Source organism: Sceloporus occidentalis, unplaced genomic scaffold (genome assembly GCF_023333645.1).
Source record: "Sceloporus occidentalis isolate IW3139 unplaced genomic scaffold, rSceOcc1.0.p SCAF_10, whole genome shotgun sequence".
NCBI lineage: Eukaryota > Metazoa > Chordata > Lepidosauria > Squamata > Phrynosomatidae > Sceloporus > Sceloporus occidentalis.
In genome coordinates, this window is record NW_028316990.1 from 7585746 (window position 1) to 7609710 (window position 23965).

The 23965-nt window shown below is 42.6% G+C and overlaps 1 protein-coding gene across 1 annotated transcript; it reads right to left on the bottom strand.

Annotated features, from left to right (window-relative positions):
• Positions 1-335: 335 nt before the first annotated feature.
• Positions 336-16386, bottom strand: LOC149305787 (meckelin-like). Its single transcript, XM_089540783.1, has 14 exons — positions 16351-16386; positions 15201-15299; positions 14839-14937; positions 14144-14242; positions 13642-13753; positions 11152-11282; positions 10146-10286; positions 8994-9074; positions 7910-8026; positions 7044-7160; positions 5707-5802; positions 4468-4570; positions 4122-4264; positions 336-2372 (listed from the first exon to the last, which is right to left on the bottom strand). The coding sequence occupies exons 1-14, from the start codon at positions 16384-16386 to the stop codon at positions 2292-2294; spliced, it is 1455 nt and encodes a 484-aa protein (XP_089396909.1). The 3' UTR covers positions 336-2291.
• Positions 16387-23965: the final 7579 nt, after the last annotated feature.

Genomic DNA, 23965 nt, shown 5'->3' on the forward strand with positions numbered 1-23965 from the left:
ATGTCCTCTCTAGAAATATCTAGGTTCTCCTCCAGTGCAACTCTATGGTCAACTTTAACTAAAAGTTGCACTGAAAGACCTAGAGATTCCTAGAGAGAACACTCTACTAGGCCTTTGTAGCTCCTCCATTGCAGTTCTATGGTCAGTGTCTGTCGGACGTTGACCACAGAGTTGCCCTGGAGGACCTAGAGATTCCTAGAGAACACTCTACTAGGCCTTTGTAGCTCCTCCATTGCAGTTCTATAGTCAGTGTCTGTTGGACGTTGATCACAGAGTTGCCCTGAAGGACCTAGAGATTCCTAGGGAGGTGTCCTCTCAGGTAAAAACATGGCGTTTTTGTTATTTGTGGTTTTTCCACATTCACGGGGATCTTGTACCCCTAACCTTTGCGAATATGGAGGGAGAAGACATTCCTCTACAACAGACATGCTGCCTTAGAGAGGTGCATTTTATTTCAGGATATACAGGTTTGCTTTAAACTGACCTGGAGACTGGTAATAAAAAGTCCTTGTATGTTCTAGGTCCGGAGTTCCCTGGAAATGCTCCAGAATGTGGAAAACGCCACATAATAAACCCTCCAAATCTGTAAGGTTAGGAACAAAACCAGAGACTTTCTGGGTTTTCTAATCTGTCCAGATGGACCTTCAGATGAGTATAGTCTAAAAAATGGCATCCAGACAGCATCAGAAGTGGTCATTCTATGCCATGTTATTCCTGTTCGGAGAGATACAGTCCTTTTCTTCTTTGAATTTCTGGCTCCTAAAATCACTAGATTATTTCAGAGCAAATATTCAAGTGGTTTACTCTAGGAAATAAAGCATACACAAACAAAGAGCGAGCCGGTCGGTTGCTGGCTAGGAATGTGTAGCAATACAAAGCAGGCTTCCAAAGACTTCCAGCATTGTGTTTTCTTAGCAATTATGGCTTACGGCTGTTTGATAAACTCTCTCATTGACAACACTTCTTTTATCTCTCAAGGCTTTCTAAGTCCAAAGGCAGGGTTGCAGTTGAACATTAAGAAAGGAAAAATAATGACCACATGTGATTGACACAACTTTGAAGTAGATGGTGAAGGCATTAAAATAATTAAAGATTCTCCATGTATTGGAATGGAGACTGTAGTTAAGAAATCGGGACTAAGTTATGGAAGGGCAGCCATGACAGAACTAGATAAGACCACCAGGTATAAAGATATATCATGGGATACCAAAGTCATTGTTGCCATTGTATGTCTGATTTTTGTATATGGTCGTGAAAATGAGATTGTGAAGAAAGCCGATAGGAAGAGAATCAACCACAATACATTTTAGTCTCACAATAAACTGGTGAGACATCCTTGGCTGAAAGTTCATGATAGTCCCAAAGCTACTCCACATTCTCCACGATGGAACTGAATTTGAACCCTGGTCTTCTCAGTTCAGTGTGCTCATTCCTTCTTTGCTGATCCATTCAGTAGCAAAGATTTTGTACCGATTCACACTGAAGGTGCTTTATTTCTAATACAAGGGGTGCCAAGGCTCATGCGTGCCAGGAGAAGTCACACTAATTCAATTCAACACGGACAGTCCATGTTACTTCTCTGCTGTCCCACTTTCTCAGTGGCTCTAAAATATGTCCCGGTTTCTCTCTCCAGCTCCCACTTTCCTCCTTCATCCACTGCCTATTTCACCTGCTACAAACTGAGATCAAAATGTTAAAGTAGTTTGCAGTCAATTAACTTAGCAGGAGGGAGAAGAGGGGACAAAGTTTTACCTTTCTCAGTAGGTTTATAAGGAATTCATCTCTTTGTTTTCATGCTCTTAAACTTAGTGCATAAATGTTCATCTCTGCTTCTCTGCACAAAACAGGTCGTTCTGTATGTTCTTCCCCTGGCAAGACATGTTTGATTGCAGTCCAATGTTGCTTGGCTACATGATGTATCCAACATTTCGTCTGTGAGATACTGGAAGGAACATTAACTAAAGCAAGCTGGCTCCTAAACTTAGTAGATAAATAAATGTTCATCTCAGCTTTTCTGTATAAAATAGTAATTCCGTGTATCCTTGGAGGGGATGCTAACTAAAGCAAGTATGTGAAGCTGTCACTCTTTGATGGTGCCCTAGGAAAGATTATTTGCACATACTTGGAGATGCACATATTACTTCATATGCTTAAGACTCAACACTAGTCATAAGAGAGTTGTTGCTCAGAATAGAAAAATGCAGCCATCATAGTCCAAAGGCTGAAGGATGCAAGGTCTCACATCTTCTATATACAGCAGGAATTCAAGGACGATTGTTTATCCAAAAGTTCTAGATCAGGAATTGCTTCTCCACCAAGGTTTTCTCAGCTAGGTTTCTCCTTCCAAGTGCATCACGCAGCATCTGCAAGAGCTGAAACACAACACATATGCGTACTGTATTGCTTACGATGCACAATATGTCAGGGTTAGGCTTTTTTACCATCAACACTAAGGTCCTCTCCTCCCAGAAGAATCAGAAACATTTTGAGATGTAAAACAACAACAAGAATTAGGACCAGATATGTTTTAAATGAGGGAAACTCCATCATGATAGTTGCTTGCCGCTTTTGATAGCTCTGTAGCAATGGATCAGGGGTTGAGAGGCAACCTAGGCCTGATTCCCACTACCTTTTAAACCAGTTCAAATGACTCTGGTTCCCACTTGAACCGAATCCCTGAAGCAATTCAGGGAGAGGGACCATGTGCCAGACCCATTTAACCTGCATCTTTTTGACAGTGATTTTTTCCATGTCTTTTTGGATAAATCGATTCTGCACAAGCGTGAACCAGATGCAGACTGAAATCTATTTAAATTTGCCCTTCGGTCGGCTGGAGCGGGTCCATTTTGAACTGATTCATTTGTGAATGTGAACCACAAGTGGGTTGTTTTAGAGGGGAAAAATGCAATCGGGGCAATTGTAGTGGGAACCACGCTCCGCTGTCGAATCGATCCATCGATTCGGATAGCAAACCGCTTTTTTTTTAAAGTGGGAATGACGCCTTTGTTTTCACAGAGAAAAAATTCTACGAGGTCTTTATGGCACGTTCACGTTTGGAAAATTAAATCCCACAGATTATTTACATGGTTAACACATTCATAAATGAGTGGTATCTAGCATTCCCAAATCCCAGGGCCTGGTCCCTCTTTCCCAGTCTTCAGGATGAGAGAGAAGAATCTCAGGGCAAGAGCATAATCTTGAAAAGTGTGTGTGTGTGTGTGTGTGTGTGTTTCTTCCTCATTTGTCAGACTTGGCCCTTTTTATTTGAATGGAATACTCTGTGCAAAGTGTGGGTGACATGCTCAATGTATCTTGCATAAAGACATCACCAGGGTCCTTCACTCTGTGGCATGGCAAAGGGTTATCCTTTGGTTTTGGACCCCAAAATCTCAGAGCCTCAAGTAATTCTGAGTTGGCATTGCAACCGTTGTCATCTCATTTTATGAGAACGGGAAATTTACACAACCCAAACGGCAGGACTTTTTTTGTTCATGACACCCTGATTATTGAATTTATTCCTGGTCAAGATCCAGCAATCCATCCACGGTTTGGTTTGCAAACTAGCAGCTAACATATATATCTATTTGCAGAAGCTTTGGAGGAATAAGTAAGTGTTTGGCTTGTCTTCTACTGCTCCTTGCTTGCATCGCTTTCATTGTATTTTAGCATCCACGTGTGATTTACCATTTTACATAAGTTATCACAAACGAGACCAGAAAATTGCACATTAAAAGCCTAGTGTGGAAGCACTTCAAGTTTTCTCTCCCACGATGATCAAATAAATCCAATAAGTTGTGGCTGCACATAGTTAATGAAATCCCTCATCTTACCCTGTGCTTCTTTAGATAAATATTTTCAGAGCAGAATTATACAGTGTACAATATTAAATGAATATTATAATACATAATGCAAGGATGCGTTGATAAACATTTTTCAATATCGTAGCTGCTTTGATGTATTTTTGTGATGCCTGATTGTTGTTGTTTTTTCTGGAGTGGAATGCAGTCTTGGAGTTGAAAGAGGTTCGCTATCTTTCATGTGCATTGTGCATAATTTCAAGAACATTACGGGAGCGTGGCATTGCCTTGCGATTCCCTCCCAAAGTCACAAAGCCATGTTACCTTTTGTGCAACAAAGGTGACAACCGTTGCCAACACAAAATCTTGCGCCCCCAAATCCACAGACGAGAAGAGAAGGATTTCAAACAAGACCAACATCAGCTCATGGTTGTAGAAGAGCGTTCTGCTAAATAAGGATCGGTCGTCTAAGTGGAAAGGAAAGGAAAGGAATGCCTCTTTCAGAATACACCTTTTTGCCAACTAGGATCTGTTGTTGTTTACTCCCACTGCAACTATTCTGCTCCTAAATAGTTTGCACCCCCAAATGGACTCTGTGTATTGACTACTACAAGGTTTCCCCATCACAGAAGCCCACAACCCAATTCCCATGGAAAGTACTTTGGGATACCGTTATACAAAATGTTTATGTCTCCTGGCTCCTGAAATTCCATGTCCAGGATGCGCTCCATCAAATACTTGTCTTTCACCACATAGTCCAGATCTTTGTATCTCTAGGAAAGGAATGGGTATAAGGAGTAAATAGAGAGGATTACAATTCATAATAATACAGTGGGCCCTTGTTATGCACTGGGGTTTGGTTCCAGGACTCCCCCACGGACACCAAAATCTGTGGATCCTCAAATCCTATTAAATACAATGCCATAGCAAAATGGTGTCCCTTATATAAAATGGCAAAATCAAGGTTTACTATTTGGAATTTATACTTTAAAAAAATATATTTTCAAGCTGTGGATGATTGAATCCGTGGATAAAAGAATCCGTGGATAAGGAGGGCTGAGTGTATCTCATGAAAGGATGGGATAGATAAAAGTGCAGTCATGAGTAGTATTCAGAGACATACAGCCTTATTGCATTAAAAACGTACCCGAAAGCCAAACGCAGAGAAGCACATTTATCTTTCTGTCTCTACACGAAGTCAAAGCACTTTTCTTCTCTTCCAGTAGCAAAAGCATGGGAGTAGTAAAAATGTCCCTTTTGCCGAGTGGATTTTTCCAGCTTGGCAAATGGGACACTTTTATGACCTTCCCTCACATTTCCACGACTGGAAGACAACAAATACAAAAGAATCTTTATTAGACCAGCACAGATAAAAAGGAGATACAGAATAAAGGAAGGTAAAAACATAGATCAAAAACAGTATTTAAGAAGAAAGAGAGCGAAAGTGATTTGATGTCATGTGGAGACAGAAAAATTAATGTGCTTCTCTCCGTTTTCCTGCTGGGTTTGTTTTTAATGCAATAAGACTCATTGCTCTGTTAGTCTGGAATATCAGTGTGCAAAGGGATCTTGTAGCACCTTTGTGACTTAACTGTGTATAGCATAAGCTTTTGGGAACCTACAGCATAAGCTTTTGGGGACTTAGGCTGTGCATCTGCATGGCAGAAATAATGCAGTTTGACACCACTTTAACTGCCATGGCTCTGTGCTGGGCCATTCGGACAGGGCCAGTTGACAATATTGGGCTAAGTGGACCAAGGATAAAACAGCTTTCTGGGTTCTTATTGCTCCATGCAGACTTTACAGAGGGCTAGCCCTGTTTGGATGTAAAGCAAACTCCACGTGTTGAACATCTGCTGGATAAAAAAAGCACAAGGAGGATCCTAGATAAAGGCAGCATGAAACTCACATGTTCAAGGAAGGAAATCAGGAAGCGGTTCAAGGCATGATAGCCTTTTAGTCTCTGGCTGTGAAGGTCGGAGCGCACATGTTTGCCTCTGGGCACCTGCCACAGGCGGAAAATAAAGTTGAGAGATTTCAAAATTTTAGTCACTTGGCAGAGGATTGCCAAGAAATTGTTTTTCACCCTTTGGCAGCAAGTGTTTTGAATTCAATTTTCACCTGCTGTGCCACAGAGCTCTCCTCCATGGCCAAACAGGGTTTTCAATTAGAAAAGAGGTGGATGGAGGAAAAACCAAAGGGTTGCAGACAGTGTTGCAGCTTTTACTGGAAGGAGCAAAGCTAAGGCAAGCTCAGCAAAGGTTTGCTTTTGATGGGGAAATGGTTTTGTGACATCTTAAGGATGGGATAGTTTTGGTGTTCTTATAGGGTTTGGCCACGCCAAAAATACCTTGGATTGCTCCGTTAAAATTTGGACTAAAGACCAGAGTGGATTCACTACTAGTGCTGCAGCATGCTTAACTAGAAAGTGTGTTTGCTTGTTTGGTTTTTAGTTTGCAAAAGCTTCTGCATTGGCTTGTCATTGTTGTTGCTGCATGCCTTCACATTATGGCAACCCTAAGTCAAACTTATCATGGAGTTTCTTGTTGGCAAGATTTATTCAGAGGATGTTTGCCATTGCTTCCTCTGAGGCTGAGAAAGTGTGACTTGCCTAAGGTCACCCAGTGGGTTTCCATGGTTAAGCAGGGACTCAAACCCTGGTCTGCAAAGTCATAGTCCAGTGCGCAAACCACTACAACATGCTGGATATCTCCATTTTGGCAAATGGATGCCTCCGTACACAAATTTACCATATATTCTCGACTATAAGTTGACTTCAGGTATAAATGGATGGCAAGTTTTGGGGCCAAAATTATGGATTTTGCTATGACTTGTGGATAAATCCAGGGTGAAATTTAGGGGCATATTGCAAAGGATCTAAGCAAAACAATGTCAAAGAACTTACAAACTTCCAGCAGACATAACTTTGTGCTTACTCTTAAGGCTGGATGGATGAGAGAGTAGAGGCAGTCGGTGATTCACATATTACACTCTTGCTTTTTGACAGAAGATGGTTCCTTCTTTAAATAAGAGTTAAAATGCAGTACTTACATTGATCCGTGGATAAGTCAACTCAGGTTTTTTGGGTCCATTTTTGGACTTACATTTCTCGACTTATACATGAGTATATACAGTAGCTCTGTCTCTCAGATCCAGGAGTAAGTAGATCATTCCTAAGTAAAATCTTCCCAGCCAAACAATAACTTTGACTAAAAGTTAACAGCAAAATATGATTAGAAAGCATACCTCCATTGAAGACTGGGTTATCCTGTCATACAATGTGCGGGTCTTGTCAGTGAGAAGTACCTCAAATGTTTGCACTTCAGAGTTAGCTTCCAAGCCTCTTAGAGGACAAAGATTTTCCTGTGGAGGGCACCAAGAAAAAGAGGAAAAATTAGGACACAAACAGCAAGGATTATGTTTAAACTACCTCTGTGTGTGTGTGTGTGTGTGTGTTGCATGCTTTCAAACCATTTCCAACTTATGGCAACCATATCATGGGGTTTTCCTGGAAAGATTTGTTCAGAAGAGGTTTGCATAATTTTGTGCATGGAACAAAGTCTGTGCACATTGCGCCATCCGAAACCAAAGGTGACACTATCTCAGCCCATCATATAGACCATTTTGGAGTACAGTTGACCCTCTATTTTTGCAGGGGACCTGTTCCAGACCCCCCACAAAAAAGGAGGCTTGCGCATATTCAAACCTCATAGGCTTGAATGCCTGTGCATGCGTGCCGGGTGCACGCCCCATTGAAAATAGTGGAGGTCGCTCCTCCACAGATTTTTGAGATCACAGATCCCAGATACGCGAGTTAGGAGGGGCGACTGTATTTCAGATTTTGGAACTGTAGGTAAGGAAGACTCAACCTGTATTAGGGAGTTAGGGACAAAGAGGAGTATGTTTTTCCCTGCATCCTCCTCTTGTGGGACAGTAAACGGAGGACAAGAATACAAATGGAATGGCAAAGATTGCTGAATCAGAATGGTGAATAATGATTGGATTATGAGAGAACAAAGGAGAAGGGTTATAATTCAATCCTCAAATACAACTCCTACAAATTCCCTCCAGATTCAGTTACACCATGGCCCTCCATCAGCTACAATTCTTACCTCCTCCTTCCTAAAGTAGGAATGGATGGTGTCCATGTCCACATCTGCATGTCCATGGACACTTCGCCCATGGATGTAGAAACCATAGCATCTGTGAGTCAGGATAAATACAGACACCTACAAGGAAGGGAAAAGGAAACACACTTAAGTCCTAAGGCCACTGGACACTGAAATTTCCAAGCTTGTCTGACATTCAAAAGACTGTTTATTAATAAAAATCAGGGGGAACCCCCAGTGCTCACATCTCTGACCATAGGAACACAATAACTTCATGGATCAAGGAAAGTTTGTTGTTGTTGCCGTGTGACGTCAAGTCGTTTCCGACTTATGGGGACCCCAAAGTGAATGCATCATGGGGTTTTCTTGGCATGTTCTTCAGAGGGGGCTTGCCATTGCCATCCTCTGAGGCAGAGAGAGTGTGACTTGTCCAGGATCACCCAGTGGGTTTCTGTGACCAAGCTGGGATTCGAACCCTGGTCTCCAGAGCCATAGTCCAACACTCAGATCACTACAACATGCTGGCTTTCATCAATATCATCAGCAAGGAAAGTACTGTGAAACTATAAAGGTTCACAAAAAAATGCATTTGTGCAATAATCAAGACTATTTCTGAGACGCCAGATTGACTACTATGTGTTGCGTGTCTCTTTTGGAACACCTAAACTTGGTCAGTTTGAGGTTTCATAAACAGTCTTGATCATTGCACAAATATACTGTATCTTGTTTTTGGTATCTTTATATTTTCACAGTACTTTGCTTGGTCCATTTGGAGGTCATTGTGTTTATTAATTCACATCAGCACATTTAACAAGCAGAGTTAAAATTCTGCTATAATGCAATTCCCGCGCCACTAGAAGAAAAGGAAACTTCAGGACTCTGGCTTCTAACTCTAGGAGACTTGCCTGGCACTTCTTACTTAAATTTTAGGTGACAGATGTGCCATAATTTTGCTGCTGCTATTATTATTATTATTATTATTATTATTATTATTATTATTATTATTATTATTATTATTATTCTGCAGCAGGATGGACAGCTTAACCAAAAGGTTTATCTCTTTGTGCAAGGGTGAAAGGAAACTCACATTGCTCAAGGAACAAAGGTCAACAAACTGGTGGATCTTGTCTTCCACAAACCGCTCATAAAAGCCAACAGAAAACACCACCTGTAAGAAAAGCATGCTCTAATTGCCATGTGCCAAACAACCAAACATTCACTAAAACCTCCCTTTATCGTTCTTTGGCACCAATGGTCAACTTAAATGCCTGTTCTGTTTGTCCAAAGGTATCAATATCCCAGAGTGAGGGTGCATCTACACTGTAGAAATAGTGTAGTTTGACAACACTTTAAATGCTGTTGCTCCATGCTATGAATCTGTAGTTTTACAAGCCTTCTCTGCCAAAGAGGGCTGGTGCTTCACCAAACTGCAAATCCCAGGACTCTGTAGGATGGCTGGCAATTAAAATTGTGCCAAACTACATTATTTTTACAGTGTAGATGCATCCTTAGTCTACTTATTATTCTAAAGTGTAGGAAATAATTGTTGGTTAGGACCCTCCACTACACTTTGCAACCTCTCTATTCAGATGAAATATGCCCAGGGTTAAATTTTGCTGTCAGGTTGGTTTGGATTTGTGATGACCCAATGAATGGGAGACCTCCAAGCGACACCATTCTTAACAACCTTGCTAAGGTCTTGCTAACTCTGGAGTTGTGGCTCCCTTTCTCTATCCATAATGTGTCTTCCTCGTTTCCTACTGCCTTCCATCTTTCCAAGCCTTATCATCTTTCCTAAAGGATTATGTTTAAAGATACTTTCTGCAGAAATGTCTGAAAGCCTAGCCGTGTTTGTCTGCTTCGGCAAAAACAAGCAAGTGTGACACTTTACCCATTTATTATAGCATTTGTTGTGCACACAGATTAGATTCACTACTTGGTTGGACTGGCATTGCAGAGTGGGATGCAGTATCATCAGACATCATGTGTCTTTCTTATGGAATCCTGAGCTATTTATTTTCCTCGTGAGCAGCTGCAGATTGGGAAGACCTTTTTTCTCAACACACAAAGGGGGTTCTTTGAAGGTGCCTCATTCTGTATGCAATACAAGCCTCCTCTCCCCTGTCGTTTGATCTACCTAAGTACACCTTCAAAAGGAGGAAAAGGACCTTTAATCTGATTCAACAGCAAGGCAATTTGAATATTTGCAGTTTGCCGTAAACACAGAGACGTCTCCAACCTGCACAATCCACACAGTCAACCAAACTGAAGCAGCAATGCCAAACCGAAGGATGGGGCTCCATGGGGCCTGGTAGTCATTTGGATCTGGGTTCAGATTCACATTCAGGTCCCGCGATGCAAGGTTCTTCAGCCCCACTACCTAGAAATTTTAAATAAGTCATACAAAAGATTCCTTTAGCAGTGGTTTCAGCCCCTTTTAGGATGTCAACCTGCTGTGGTCCGTACCCCTGGCACCCTCTTAGTGTCGCCCGTCTGTGCCATTGCTAAGATCTCTACAGAAGGCTATGTACACACTTTGGCTTTGAGCATCTTCTCTTTCTCAGGGTCACAGATCCAGTGTTATAACTTTGCATCCGCAGCAGATGCTTCTTCCTTCTTGGCCTCATTCCCACTTACAAATAAATCGCTTTGGGATCCAAGTCAATGGATCGATTTGACAGTGGAGCGTAGTTCACACTACATTCGCCCCGATTGCATTTTTCCCCCCTGTAAAATAACCCACTTGTCGTTCACATTGACGAATGAATTGATTCAAAATAGACCCACTCCAGCTGACCAAAGGGCAAATTTAAATCGATTCCAATCCACATCTCATTCACACTTGTGCGGAATTTATTTTTCGAAAAAGATGCGGGGGAAAATCACCGTCAAAGAGATGCGGGTTAAATGGGTCTAGCACAGTGGTTCTCAACTTTCCTAATGCTACGACCCTTTAATACAGTTCCTCATGTTATGGTGACCCCCAACCATAAAGTTATTTGTGTTTTCCAATGGAAATATGTGTTTTCCAATGGTCTTAGGTGACCCCTGTGAAAGGGTTGTTCAACTCCCAAAGAGGTTGTGACTCTCAGGTTGAGAACCATTGGTCTAGCACATGGCCGCCCCTCTCCAAACCGCTCCAGCAATTCGGTTCAAGTGAGAACCAGGTTCCTTTAAACCGCTTCAAACTGGGTTGCAAACTGCTTTAAAACATAGTGGGAATGAAGCCTTCATCTCTCATTCACCTCCAAAAGCAACAAAACAGCGAACAACTGAAGCGAAGGGCTGACTTTCCGGTGAGTCTGAATCTCGTTCCACTCGTTGGCTATCAGAAAAGTCCTCCAGGCGCTCACAGAGGAAGCCGCCCCCTGATTTCCTAAAGCAAGGAGAAGGGAAAACACACAATGAAGCATAAACGATCGGCTTTATTTGAAGACTCCACGTGGATTCCTTATCAGATTCCTGGCAAAGTGCAAAGCGCAATGCCCCTGGGTTTCCTCGACCCCTCGCTTATGTTAACTTCCCTCTCCCGATATGAAATCGTTACAAGCCGCTTCTTGGAATAGGCACCTGCTGGTTTCCCAGAAGCGCCAAGGCCCTTGAAGTGATTTGCCAACCCTAATTAAACAAGCAAGGACTGTGCAACAGCTGCGCGGCGGGCTCTATGTAGGTAACACTGACCTCATTTTCTTTCCCCCAAGAGGAAAAAAAGCTTTTGATCTCCAAAAGCATCCTCTAGCTAGCCTGGCAGCAAGCGCACGGCATCAGGAGCACCGTGCTCCACTCTGCAATGCGCGAGGAAGCTCCTATTGTTGCACAAATAGCACGTTTTGTCTCTACACCACCTCAACTTTTCCTAATGCAAAACAGGAAGACTTCATGGGAAATTCAGTGTTCTCTACCAGCTGTATATACTCATGCATAAGTCTAGAAATTTTAGTCAAAAAATTGATGCAAAAAACATTGGTCGACTTATCCCATGGGTCAATGTAAGTAATGCACTTTTTAACTCATATATATATATATATATATATATATATATATGGAACCATCCTTCTATGAATAGAGTGGTAAAAGGCGAGAGCTTAGTCCATCCTGGGAGCAGCAGAAAGAAGCATGGATCCCCTCTACTCTCTCATCCATCCAGCCTTTAGGATGAGCACAAACAGTTTTGCCTGCCAGAATTTTCTTTGGCATCATTTTCCTTTGCATCACACTTTAATTTGTTTTTAATAATTTAATAATTTGTTTTATTTATATACCGCTATTCCAAAGATCATAGCGGTGAACAGCAAGTAAGCTAATTAGCAAGTAAGCTAATTTGCCCCCAACAGTCTGGGTACTCATTTTAGCAACCTCGGAAGGATGCAAGCCTGAGTCGAGCTTGAGCCCTTTTGCTGGTCTTGAACTCGCAACCTTGTGGTTTTGAGTGAATGGCTGCAGTACAGGCATTTAACCACTGCGCCACCAGGGCTCCTTTGTTACATGCTCCTTTTACCCTCAAATTATTTGTGGGTCATATAAAAATCCATAATTTTGGCCCCAAAACCTGCTCTCGACTTATACATGAGGTCGACTTATACTTGAGTATATGCAGTACATAGGAGCCTATGGCTTCTCGAAGGAAGGAGACATATTGGATTCCAAGGAAACATCTTCTCTGACTTGCAAATGGACATTAAATTTCCTTGACTTTGAAAATCTATCAGTGACCGCATGGCCAAAAAAGGGAAAGGTGCCAGCCTGCAGATAGCCCTCCCTACCCTCTGAGCTAAAACCACAAACAGAAAATGCAGGCCTATATGAGTAGCATCTTCCATTTCTTTCTCCTGTTTGCCTGATGAAGAAGCCAGTGTGACTTTGAAAGCTTGCAACATGCAATTGTGCATTTCGGTCGGTCTGATAAAGGTATCATTGTTTGGATTTTATGTTTTGCCAGAACAATAGAAGACTTGGCTCAGCTCTTTAAATTAAAGTTGCAGTGCATGACCTGGGAAGCATTTATAGAAGACGCAAAAGGCAGGGCATGAATCATCCTAGCCAACCAGGGATTTCTGTTTGGAGCACTGCACCCCTGGCAATTTTCCCCAGACCAGGGTGACCCGATGTCCTCCTTTTCCCAGGCATGCCCTACATTTCAACCTTATGTCCAGGAGGAATTTCAAAACGTCTTCCATGTTGAGCATGACAAAGAAGCATGAATTTGTAGTTATATGAGTGTTTTTACCTTTTATTAGGCAATGTTCTCCTCTCGAATATCCTACATTTTGCAGTGCCTTCTCCTCCTTTGCGGTTAGGACATCTGGTCACCTTGCCCCAGACAGGGCTACTCCCTCCCTACCTCTACCTTCTGATATCTCTATGGATTCGTGTTCAAATTCCAGACATGTTTTCAAGAGTTGTTAGAGGCAAACATTAGGCAAGGAGAAGCGTAAATAGAAAGTGAAGTTAGAAGGAGCAAGTCCTTCCTCTGGAAAAAAGTATGAGTTTACTATCTTCAAATGTAGATGTAATTTTCCTGTAGTTTTGCACACAGTCCCATGTGTGCATTTATTGCCCTTGTGATTTGGCACAAACACTTGCTCACTACTTGCTGTCAGTGGCCCTGCATTCATTTCCCCAGTTTTGTGGGTTGAACAAACAGTTTTCCTACCTCTGTAAGACGTGCTTTTTGCAAATTGCTATTCTTGTGGTGTAGGCAACTGCAAAGAGGAAACCTTACCCCAAATGCAAACCAGAAAACAAAGGCAAAGAGTAACCTGTTTGTCTTGCCTTTGGCTTCTCCCAATCGATCAGGAAGATGGAGACTGTTGTCTGGGTTATCAGAATATGTATGACGTTTATGCTCTGAAACAAAAACACAAACCAAGGATTATATCTCAATGGCAGAACAATAGATTTTGCTAAGCAGAAAGCATGAGAAAATTGTTATTTGGAAGTATAGCTTCCACAACTCTGTAGTCCGGTGTATCTCAAGCTATCAGATGGAGGAGAACCACGATTATTTTTAGCTAATGAACCAAGCACCACATCGCTGTCGTTTGTCTTTCCTGGAAACTCTCCAGGGACCAATGCTCGATAAGCCATGGATCAGCACCAATCCATGGACCACCGCTTTGAGTAACACTACTCTAACCAACACAGCCATTGACCGAGGTTTTGGGGAACCATACTTCCAAAAGAAAGTTATCTTCCAAAGCTCTGCTCTTAAGGTCCAAGTCTATCAAAGCTCTTTACCTTCAGCACAAAGGCACACAACAAGTAGACGATGAAATTGGTTTCGATTTGGCTACCAGCAGCGGGAAGCATCATTTCGACGGCAGAAACTTGTTGACCCTGGAGAGAAAAATGTTAAAACAAGGGTGGGCAAACTTGTTTGGTGAAATTTGGGGGCAGCTGTGCCCCAAAATCACACAGGAAGCCTTTCAAATGCATGAAAACATCCAATAAGAATAAGAATACCATCCCACCCTATAAAGATCCCAAGACCCTGTATTACTACAAAATATCTCTTTTCTTCTGCAGTCCCTCTCAAAATGGCAATGGGAAGTGACACAACATCACTTTCTGTTGTCATTTTGAGAAGAATTGCAGAGGGAAATGGAAGGATCTAAGGCTGCTTTGGGAAAAGTTGCCCCAAAGAGGACATTAGGAAGGGAAGTTGCCCACTCCTGGATTAAAATAAGTACAAAATACTAAAAGCAAATAAACAGATGATTATTTGGGATTATTTGCTGGCTGCCTCCAGCAAATCATTCTCCAGCAAATCAATAACAACAACAGCAACAAAAACCTCTGCAAGTAGAGTGTTGTGTTGTCCCTGGTTTATCCCAGAAAGAATCGATGGTGTACACAACATCATCTCAGGAGTATGCAAGATGCATTGCGTCAGTTGCCCACACAGAAGAACTTTAGGCCTGAAATGCATTTACCTTGAAAACAATGAGCCAATAAATGCCAATTCCAAGTGTGACCACGAAAAAGATGTTCGCCAAAGATCCAGCAAAGTAGGCAAAGAATTTCAGTATGATCTGACAAGGAAAATGAAATCATATAAACTTTTTTTCCCCAAAAAGAACAAGTCAAGATCTCCTTGAAGTCAGAAAGGAATTGAATTTTGACTGTAAGCCTTGTACTACTTGCACCAAACAGTCAAGCAAGGCATCCTCATGCACTGCAGGTACCATTTCTCTTATGTAAGAATTGGAAGGGAACCACACACCACTCTTTGGAAAAAGATTTGACCCAATTCCTAACAGGTTAGATACAAAGGGAAATCTCTCCTGTTCCTTACCATAAAATTTACATTTGGAAGTCGAGATCTCCGGACCCAAGTGCCAGTCTCCAGGAAGGCAGAGAGGAGTGCAAGAAACCCCAGGACTCCAAATGCAATCTGCCAAGACAGAGAGCAGAGAGAAAGAGAGAGAATGAAAAGGTAGCACACCTTCCATTATTTCACACATGAAAACTGGGACTCCTTTGGCCAAGCAAAAATCAGAAAGCTGTATCTTATGTGAAAAGAAAGCTGAAAAGTAGCTGCTTTCTCGGTGCCTCTTTGCATGCCACTGTAGCACTTCCATTCTCTTCTCGAGGGAACTGACTGTAAAAGTGTGTCTTTTCTCACACTGGAAAAAATCAGTTTGACAAAAGGTGCACTTTTACGGATCGTCTATTGGCATTCTTTTCTCATGTGATAAGGCAGAGAGTGTGGTCAAGATGGCAAAAGTTATTAACAAAGAAGAACACACAACTTTGGAGAGGCTGTGGCGGTTTGCTTTTGCTGAGTCTGCAGGGAAGGGCAAGCCTCTCTTCTTTCCCCTGCTGAGTTATTGGATGTGAGCTACTTTTGCATCTTGAACTCAGTTTGCAGCAATTGAAGCAAGCCAAGGACAAAGGGGGAAGTGGGGAGAAGAGAGAGGAAACAGAGACATTTTGAAAGCAGCTGAAAATGTGGGACAGCAGAGAATTAATGGGAACCGTTCCTGCAAAAACTCTGCACGCACATAGTTTTTATGGCTAGTGTTGCCAGTTCAGGTGACCAGGATTTGAATCCCTGCTCAGCCATGGAAACCCACTGGATGCCCTTGTTCAAGTCTCACTCTCTCAGCCTCAGAGGAAGGCCATGGCAAATTGCCTCTCAACAAACCTTGCCAAGGAAACCTTGTGACAAGTTTGCCTTCTTGTTGTTGTTATTGTGTGCCTTCACATTGTTTCTGACTTATGGCGACCGTAAGGTAAACTTATCATGGGGTTTCTTGGCAGGTTTATTGCTTGAGGGGGTTTGTCATTGCCATCTCCTGAGTCAGAGAGAGTGCCATCGGGATGCTGTTAGATGGAAACAACTTGGAGACATTCAACAAAGCAAATTAAGCCTGAATTCTCTCTATGTAGCATTCCCCGGCAAGCCCCGGGGATGCGACCCCTCCCAGGATAGGAATGTTTACCAAGATTGAGATGTGATAACCCCGCTGGCAAACCATGGGATTATGACTCGCCTTCTGGTTGACAATGCTTTATCCATAATTAGATAAGCCCATGTTGATTCGGCTGAGCCAGTGTACACATCCTGCTCCCTTTGCTAATTGGAATTCTCCTGAATACACATTGGTCCCTGATTTCACAAATTGCCTTCTGATGTACTATGAGACAAGGTAAACCTGATGTAACCCTGATGTGAATAAAAAGGGCTGGCCAAGACCTGGCCAGCTAAGTTTTGCACCCCCATTCCTGTCTCTGCGTCTCTTTGCCGCGACATCTCTAGAAGCCAAGATGGCTAAGCTGAGAATATCATATCATGAGAAGACATGACTCACTAGAAAAGACAGTAATGCTTGGCAAGGTAAAAGAGTGTAAGAAAAGAGGAAGACAGATGGATAGACTCAGTTAAGAAAGCCACAGCCTTAAATCTGCAACATCTGAGAAGGGCTATTGATGACAGAGGGACTTGGAGATCTCTCCTTCATAGGGTCGCCATAAGTTGAAGTCAACTTGACAGCAGCTAACAACCACAAATGGCAGTCTTAAAGATTTATTATAGGTCACACTGACCTATAATTTTATTTTATCTCGCATAGCAAAGCCAACCATGAGTCATATAGATTAAATACGTCTACCTTTTGGGAAACATTCCATGAGTGTTACTCACGTCGGTGGCTTGCTGAGCTGTGCCAGGGCTCTGAATATAAGAGACTGAAAATGACACCTGCAAAGAAATAATACTCACAATAATCAAACTCACAACCTTGTGGCAGCAGTACTGGCATTTAAGTGCTGCACCCCCAGGGCTCAGGATTCAAGCATGCATGGTTTGAAAATATTCAATATATACACTGTATATACTTGACTATAAGTCAACTTCATGTATAAGTCGAGGGCAAGTTTTGGGGGCAAAATTATGGATTTTGCTATGACCAGTGGATAAGTCAAGGGTAAAACTTAGGCGCATGCAACAAAGGATCTAAAGGATGAAGCAAAGCAAAACAATGTCAAAGAATTTAAATCTGGACGGATGAGAGAATACAGAGGGTAAGTGCTTCCAGGACAGATTATACTCTTGCTTTTCACCAGGACATGGTTCCTTCTTTTAAGTAAGAGTTAAGATACAGTACTTATATTGACCTGTGGATAAGTCGACTCAGGTTTTTGGGGTCAATTTTTTGACCTAAATTTCTAGACTTGTATATATTCAAGGTTTGCTTTTTGGCATTTATATATATTGTATATTACTGTATATACTCATCGATAATATACAATATATATAAATGCCAAAAATCAAACCTTGATTTTTGTCATTTTGTAGAAGGAACACCATGTTACTATGCCCACTGAATAAATGGTAGTTCATAGATTTTGGTATCCTGAAACCAAACCCCAGTGGATAACAAGAGCCCCTTGTATTTGGAGGATTCAGGCTAGTGAAATAGTTTGGATATTCTGGTTTGCGTCAATCTGGGCACTGAGGCAGGTGAAACAGGAGCTGTTGGTTTCCGCTTTGTCGATATCCCAGCAGCACCAAACCTGGTACTCATTAACACCTGCTGAAGCTACAGCTGCTGGAAGCCTGGAGAGAAGGAGAAACTTGGAGGAGAAGAAAAATACCCAACCAGCCAGCCTTGTCATTTCAGCTGCTGCTGATGCGCACATGCATTTGTCCCTCTCCAACTGTGAGGGATGGATGGACTGGGGACGGGGAGCAGGGCCAGATTAGTGGCGCAGTTGGTGCAATTGCTCCAGATCTCCTTCACTGGCCATGGGCTCAGAGGTGAAAGAAAAAGGGACACTTTGCTTTCTCTTCTTCCCTGGCCAGTTCTTGGATCTCCTGCTATTTCTTTTATCACCAACCTTTCTGTGTGCTAGCTCTCATGCAAACCGGCCAAATGTATCGGGAGATCATGTTTTTTTGACTCCTGTAATTACAGTTTCTCTGTTTCCAAGACCAGCTGTGCCTGGCTGCTCTTCTCCCCATCAGAGGCCACAGTAATGTCAATGGGAGTCAAGAAATATGGCAGTTTGGCACCACTTTAAGGGCTGTAGCATCACCGTATAGTTTTACAAGCTGGCTTGGCCTTCTGATAATGTCCCTAGAGTTGGAAGAGACCCCAAGGGCCATCCAGTCAAACCCCATTCTGCCATGCAGGAAATCACAATCAAAGCATCCCCAGCAGATGGCCATCCAGCCTCTGCTTAAAGACCTCCAAAGAAGGAGACTCCACTACACTCCGAGGAAGGAGTGTGTTCCACTTTTGAAATAACAGCATACACAACATTATTTCACCCGCCTCGACAACTCCTCCCGCCCTTCCTCTTGGTGCATCTACAATGTAGAATTAATGCAGTTTGACGCCACTTTAAGAGCTGCTGCTCCATCCTATTGGAATCCTAGGATTTGTAGTTTTATAAGGTCTTTTGCCTTCTCTGCCCAAAGAATGCAGGGGGGGGGGGCTGCTGTGCTTCAATATAGAAATGTATTTGCAATTGCTATTTAGCCCTTCTCTAGTAAAGAGTGCTGGTTTCTCACCAAACTACGAATCTCAGGATTCTGTAGGATGGAGCCACGGCAGTCAACATGGCTCCATGGCACCCTAACATGGCTACTTCTTTGAAGACTACTACCTGGGGCAGGATATAATGGCACAATGTAAATATTATAAAGGGAAAACCAGCAAGCCGTCAAGCCACCCAGCCAGCCATGGATGAGAAAGCAAGTCGTTTTATGGCACACATCCACATATACCCAATGCTTGCCTGAGTGACTCCTGTGGTGTCTCGTGTTGCATATTTCACTGTCAACAGGAAAGGAGGGTGGTTTCCAGGAATATTAGTTGGCAGGTGTATGCTGTATCAAGGCAGGGAAAAATTAAAAGAAAAGAAAAGGACGATGATGTGGAGGACACCGTAACTACTAACTCATTCTGTTCCAGAGTATAACGCTCAGTGGTCTGATGCTCAATGCCATGCCTATAAACAAGGGGACCAGGTGCCCTAACCATAAAGGAAGACAAGGCACCACAAAATGAAGAAAAATGCAGGTCATTACAAAATTACAAAAACACTCATATAAATATTAATTCATGCTTCTTAGCCATGCTCAAAGTGGAGGACATTTTGGGATTCCTCCTGGACAGAAGGTTGAAATGTAAGACATGTCCTTGGAAAAGGAAGATGTCTGGCCACCCTGCCTATAAAAGCTGATTGAGGAATATGTTGTGCATGCACTTAACTACAATGGGGTTATTCAGTGCTGACTTTTCTCTAAAGGGGAGTTAACCATGCCATCTACAAGGAACATGGCACTGAGCATCAAACCACTGAGCTTTGTAACTCAGAAAAAGTAACTAGTTAGGGGGAATGAAGGATGGAGCTTAAGATATAGGACAGGTGAACCCTGGTTTGGGAACTAGGAGTCTTAGTAGACCACAAGCTGAACATAAGCCAACAGTGTGATGTGGAGCCCATTGGGTTTACATGGCCAAGCAGGGATTTGAACCCTGGTCTCCAGAGTCATAGTCCTGTGCTCCAACCACTATGCCATGCTGGCTCCCCCTATAAATGAGAGGCCTCATTTCCATTACCTTTTAAACCAAATTGCAAATCGGTTTGAAGTGGTTCAAATAACCCTGATTCCCACTTAAACAAAATCACTAAAGCAATTCCAAGAGCCATGCTCTAGACCCATTTAACCCATGTCTTTTTTGATAAATCAATTCCGCATAAGTGTGAACCAGATGTGGATCAACATCAATTTAAATTTGTCCTTTGGCCAGCTGGAGCGGGTCCATTTTGAATCAATTCATTCGTGAATGTGAACCACAAGTGGATTATTTTAGAGGGGAAAAATGCGATCAGGGCAAAAGTAGTGGGAACTATGCTCTGCTGTCTAATCAATCTATCGATTCAGATCGGAGATCGATTTATCTCCAGACAAGGGAAGTAGAAAGGATAAATACAATGAAACAATATTTTGTAGTCCTAGCACACTATCACTTCTGCACATTAATTCTGTTTGCTTTGTGCTAGTTTTACCTGAGGAGCAATTCCGCTGCCAGCGTAACAGATGCTGGAGTATTTGTCAGGTTGTATTTTCTGCCTGAGAGCCCATCAACGAGAAAGAGTCTTCTGAGCATCTGCGGATTCGAGGATGCTGGAAAAAACACAGGTGAAGGGAAAGGGATTTGTTTCTTAAAGCTAAAGAGTCAGCATTGGCTCTAGCTAGCCAGAGGAAAAGGAGGAGACACAGGACCTGAGCCAGTGTGCAAAGGGCTAAGCCAAATAATTTTTAAGATGAAGCAATATTGATTTTGCCGCACTCAGAACTGATTGACATTTTGGAGCCGCAAGAATTAAATCATGCTCAGGATTTCAATCTGCTGCTCTGGAATCTAGATTTCCAAGGCTACCAGTATCCTTGGTCAATGCATCTAGTACAGCAGTTTCCAAACTTCTGTCTTCCGGCCATTTTAAATGTCCTCAGATCCCAGAATTCCTGACCATTGGCTATGCTGGCTAGGATTTCTGGGACTTAAAAGTCCAAGACAATTGGAGGGTCAAAGCTAAGAACCACTGATCTAGAACAGTGGCTCTCAAATGGAGGGCATGAGAGTTGCTCAAAGGGGGTGAGAGACTTGAAGGCTCTGATCCCTCTTCATCCTCTTCTTCCCAAACATCTTTATATGTAAAATGTACAATTACAGTTCCTAGAATTCTACAGTATTGAGTCTCGGCAATTAAAGCTGTGCCAAACCAGATTATTTCTGCATTGTGGGTGCCAGAAGGTAGAGGAGAGGAAAACAGTCAAGGACACATATTACATCAGGGCAGAGCAAAGGAAAGAAAATATGGAGAAGCAAGACGTTGTGAGAGTTACAATAGCCAGCACTTTTTATCCCAAAAACAGGAGACAGGTTCTCACCTTGGCCATTTGTCCTTATGGCCGGATTATTCACAGGGACTTGCCACAACCAGGTATCCCCCATCTCATCTTCAAACTGCAAGAACAGCTCATAAAATATGGGCTCAGGAACACGTCGCAGGAGGTCAGAGACTTCGACGGTGCACTAAGATAAAGGAGACAGAATAGAAACCATATTTCCTTCAGCACGGTGCCTTTTGGATGTACTGAAGTGCCATTGGGGCTAACAGGTGTCCCTTACCATCAGGGATGTCCCTTATTTGAGGTCCCAAAAGCTTGTTTCTTATAAGATGTCCCTTATTAGAAGAGGTGTTCCTTCTTTGAGGTCCAGAAAGCTTGATCCTTATAGGACTGGCAAGTGTCCCTTATTTTTAGGGATGTCCCTTATTTGAGGTCCAGAAATAGGACTGGCAACTGTCCCTTATTATTCGGGATGTCCCTTATTTGAGGTTCAAAAAGGTTCATAAAGCTTGTCCCTTATAGGGCTGGCAAGTGCCCCTTATTATTAGGGAGGCCCCTTATTTGAGGTCTAGAATGCTTGTCCCTTATAGGACTGGCATGTGTCCCTTATTATAAGAGATGTCTCATATTTGAAACCTGGTCCATTATAGGGCTGTCATGTGTCCCTTACTGTATTTGAGGTCCAGAAAGTTTGTCCCTTATCAGGTTGGTAAGGGCCCCTTATTATAAGAGATGTCTCTCATTTGAAAACTTGTCCATTATAGAGCTGGCAGGTGTCCCTATTATTTGAGGTCCAGAAAGCTTATCCCTTATTAGAAGGAGTGTCCCTTATTTGAAGGATGGAAAGCCTTATAAACTGAAGAAGATGGCCCCAAGTCCTTAATTTTTTTTTTTTTTGGGGGGGGATGTGAACTCTTTATAAAGACAGAAATGTGTGCCCCATGTAATTTATGAATGTGAACAATGTGTTAATTTTAGAGACATGCACACCTAAGTTGAACAAAATCAATATTTTCATTTGGCATCTAGGCAGAACTCAAACTTGTTAATGCTGCCTTCCAATACATCAAGCCTCCATGTCATCAGTTTCACCCGACTCTTCTTGCTGTTCTGAAAACCCAGAAATACTAGCTGCAATGGTTATCGTCCCCCAGCCGAAAGCATGCGCATACTTACAGACCGACTGTATGACGTTCCAACCACAAAGGCTGCATCCAGTACATTTTGGCTGCCTGGGCAAAGCTAAAAAGAAGAGGAGTACAAGTCTGTGATGGAGGTATAATGAAGGAAAAAATGGCATGCACTTGGTGAAATGGATGGCAACTGTTTATTGCCTGGTTATTCATGGGTTGATGCCACCTCCATCGCTTTTCAACATGGCGTCATGTGAAAAGCTTTAGTGCAATTGCACGATATTCATGGGCTCTTCCCAGGACAATGGCCATTTAATCGCAACATCATGTGAAAATCTTAATTACGAATGCACAATTTTCATGGGATAATCCCCATTTCTACGTCCAATTGTCCCCGTGTGATAAAAGTCCTAAGTCACACTGGTAACAACAACACTGGCACTCTCTATGAAGGACCGAAGGTGGTCACCTCACCTGCAGCATCTCCCCTCGCACATCTTCCCAGCCTAGGAACTTCCCTCTCGCATCGTATTTTATAACCTTCAAGTCGATCTACAGAGAAGGAGAAGTGGGATATTCCTGTTCTTGGTCAGTTGTGCACACGTTTTAAGAAGATCCTCCCTTCTCCTTTGGTTTGCAAAATTAGACCAGATAATCTTTTAACTCAATAAGTAGAAGTAGAAGCCCAGCAATGATGTCCACAACCTCTAAGAGAAGTTTAAAATGTAGTGATGCAAATCCATTTCTCCAGAAAAACTATGACCAATTAAGTGTATCTGAATTTGCTTTTGCAGTCTCTCCAACTGTGCTGACCCAGACAACATACCCTTAAACTGTCCTGATTTGGGTTAATTCTCTGCTGTTCCACCTTTTCAGCAGCTTTAAAAAAGTCCCGGTTTTTCCCTCTTTCGCTCCCTCAGCCCCAAACCAACCCTCCTTTTCCAGTCTCTGTGTGCACTACACAAACAAACACAGAGGGAGCAGGTGTCTATCTGAGGCTGTTTTGACTTGCCTTTGATGTCTTCTTAAAAGCCATGGCAGGGAAGGGTCTTCCAGTGTTATCATACCATAACTTCGGAAGGTTTTGGCTTCTGTAAAAAAGTCCAGTGGTGTTTCACCTGAAAATGGCCATGAACCCAGACAGAGAGACCTGGAAGCTGCCCACTGCCACACACTGAACCCACGTCTAAGTAGACCTTTTGGGATTGCACTGCAAAGATTTCTCAAAAGTCAAGGTTTTCTGTTGGTGTAATCCTTTTTAATTATGAGGGTAACCCAATGGATGGGGACTTTCCAACCCAGTTTGGTGCTGCATTTGCTAGGGATACGCACTGCTGCCTTGTCACCTTCCATTAGTCCTCCAAGGTTGGCTACAATCACTGCTGAGCGGCAAGATTCTTGTAATGTATTTGACTGAAAATCAATTCATTTGAAATGTGGAGATGGAAAAAAGTGCTGAGAATACCATGGACGGCTAAAGCAACAAACAAATGGGTCCTAGAACAGATGAAGCCTGAAAGCTCCCTGGAAACCAAGAGGACGAAGTCGAGGTTGTCG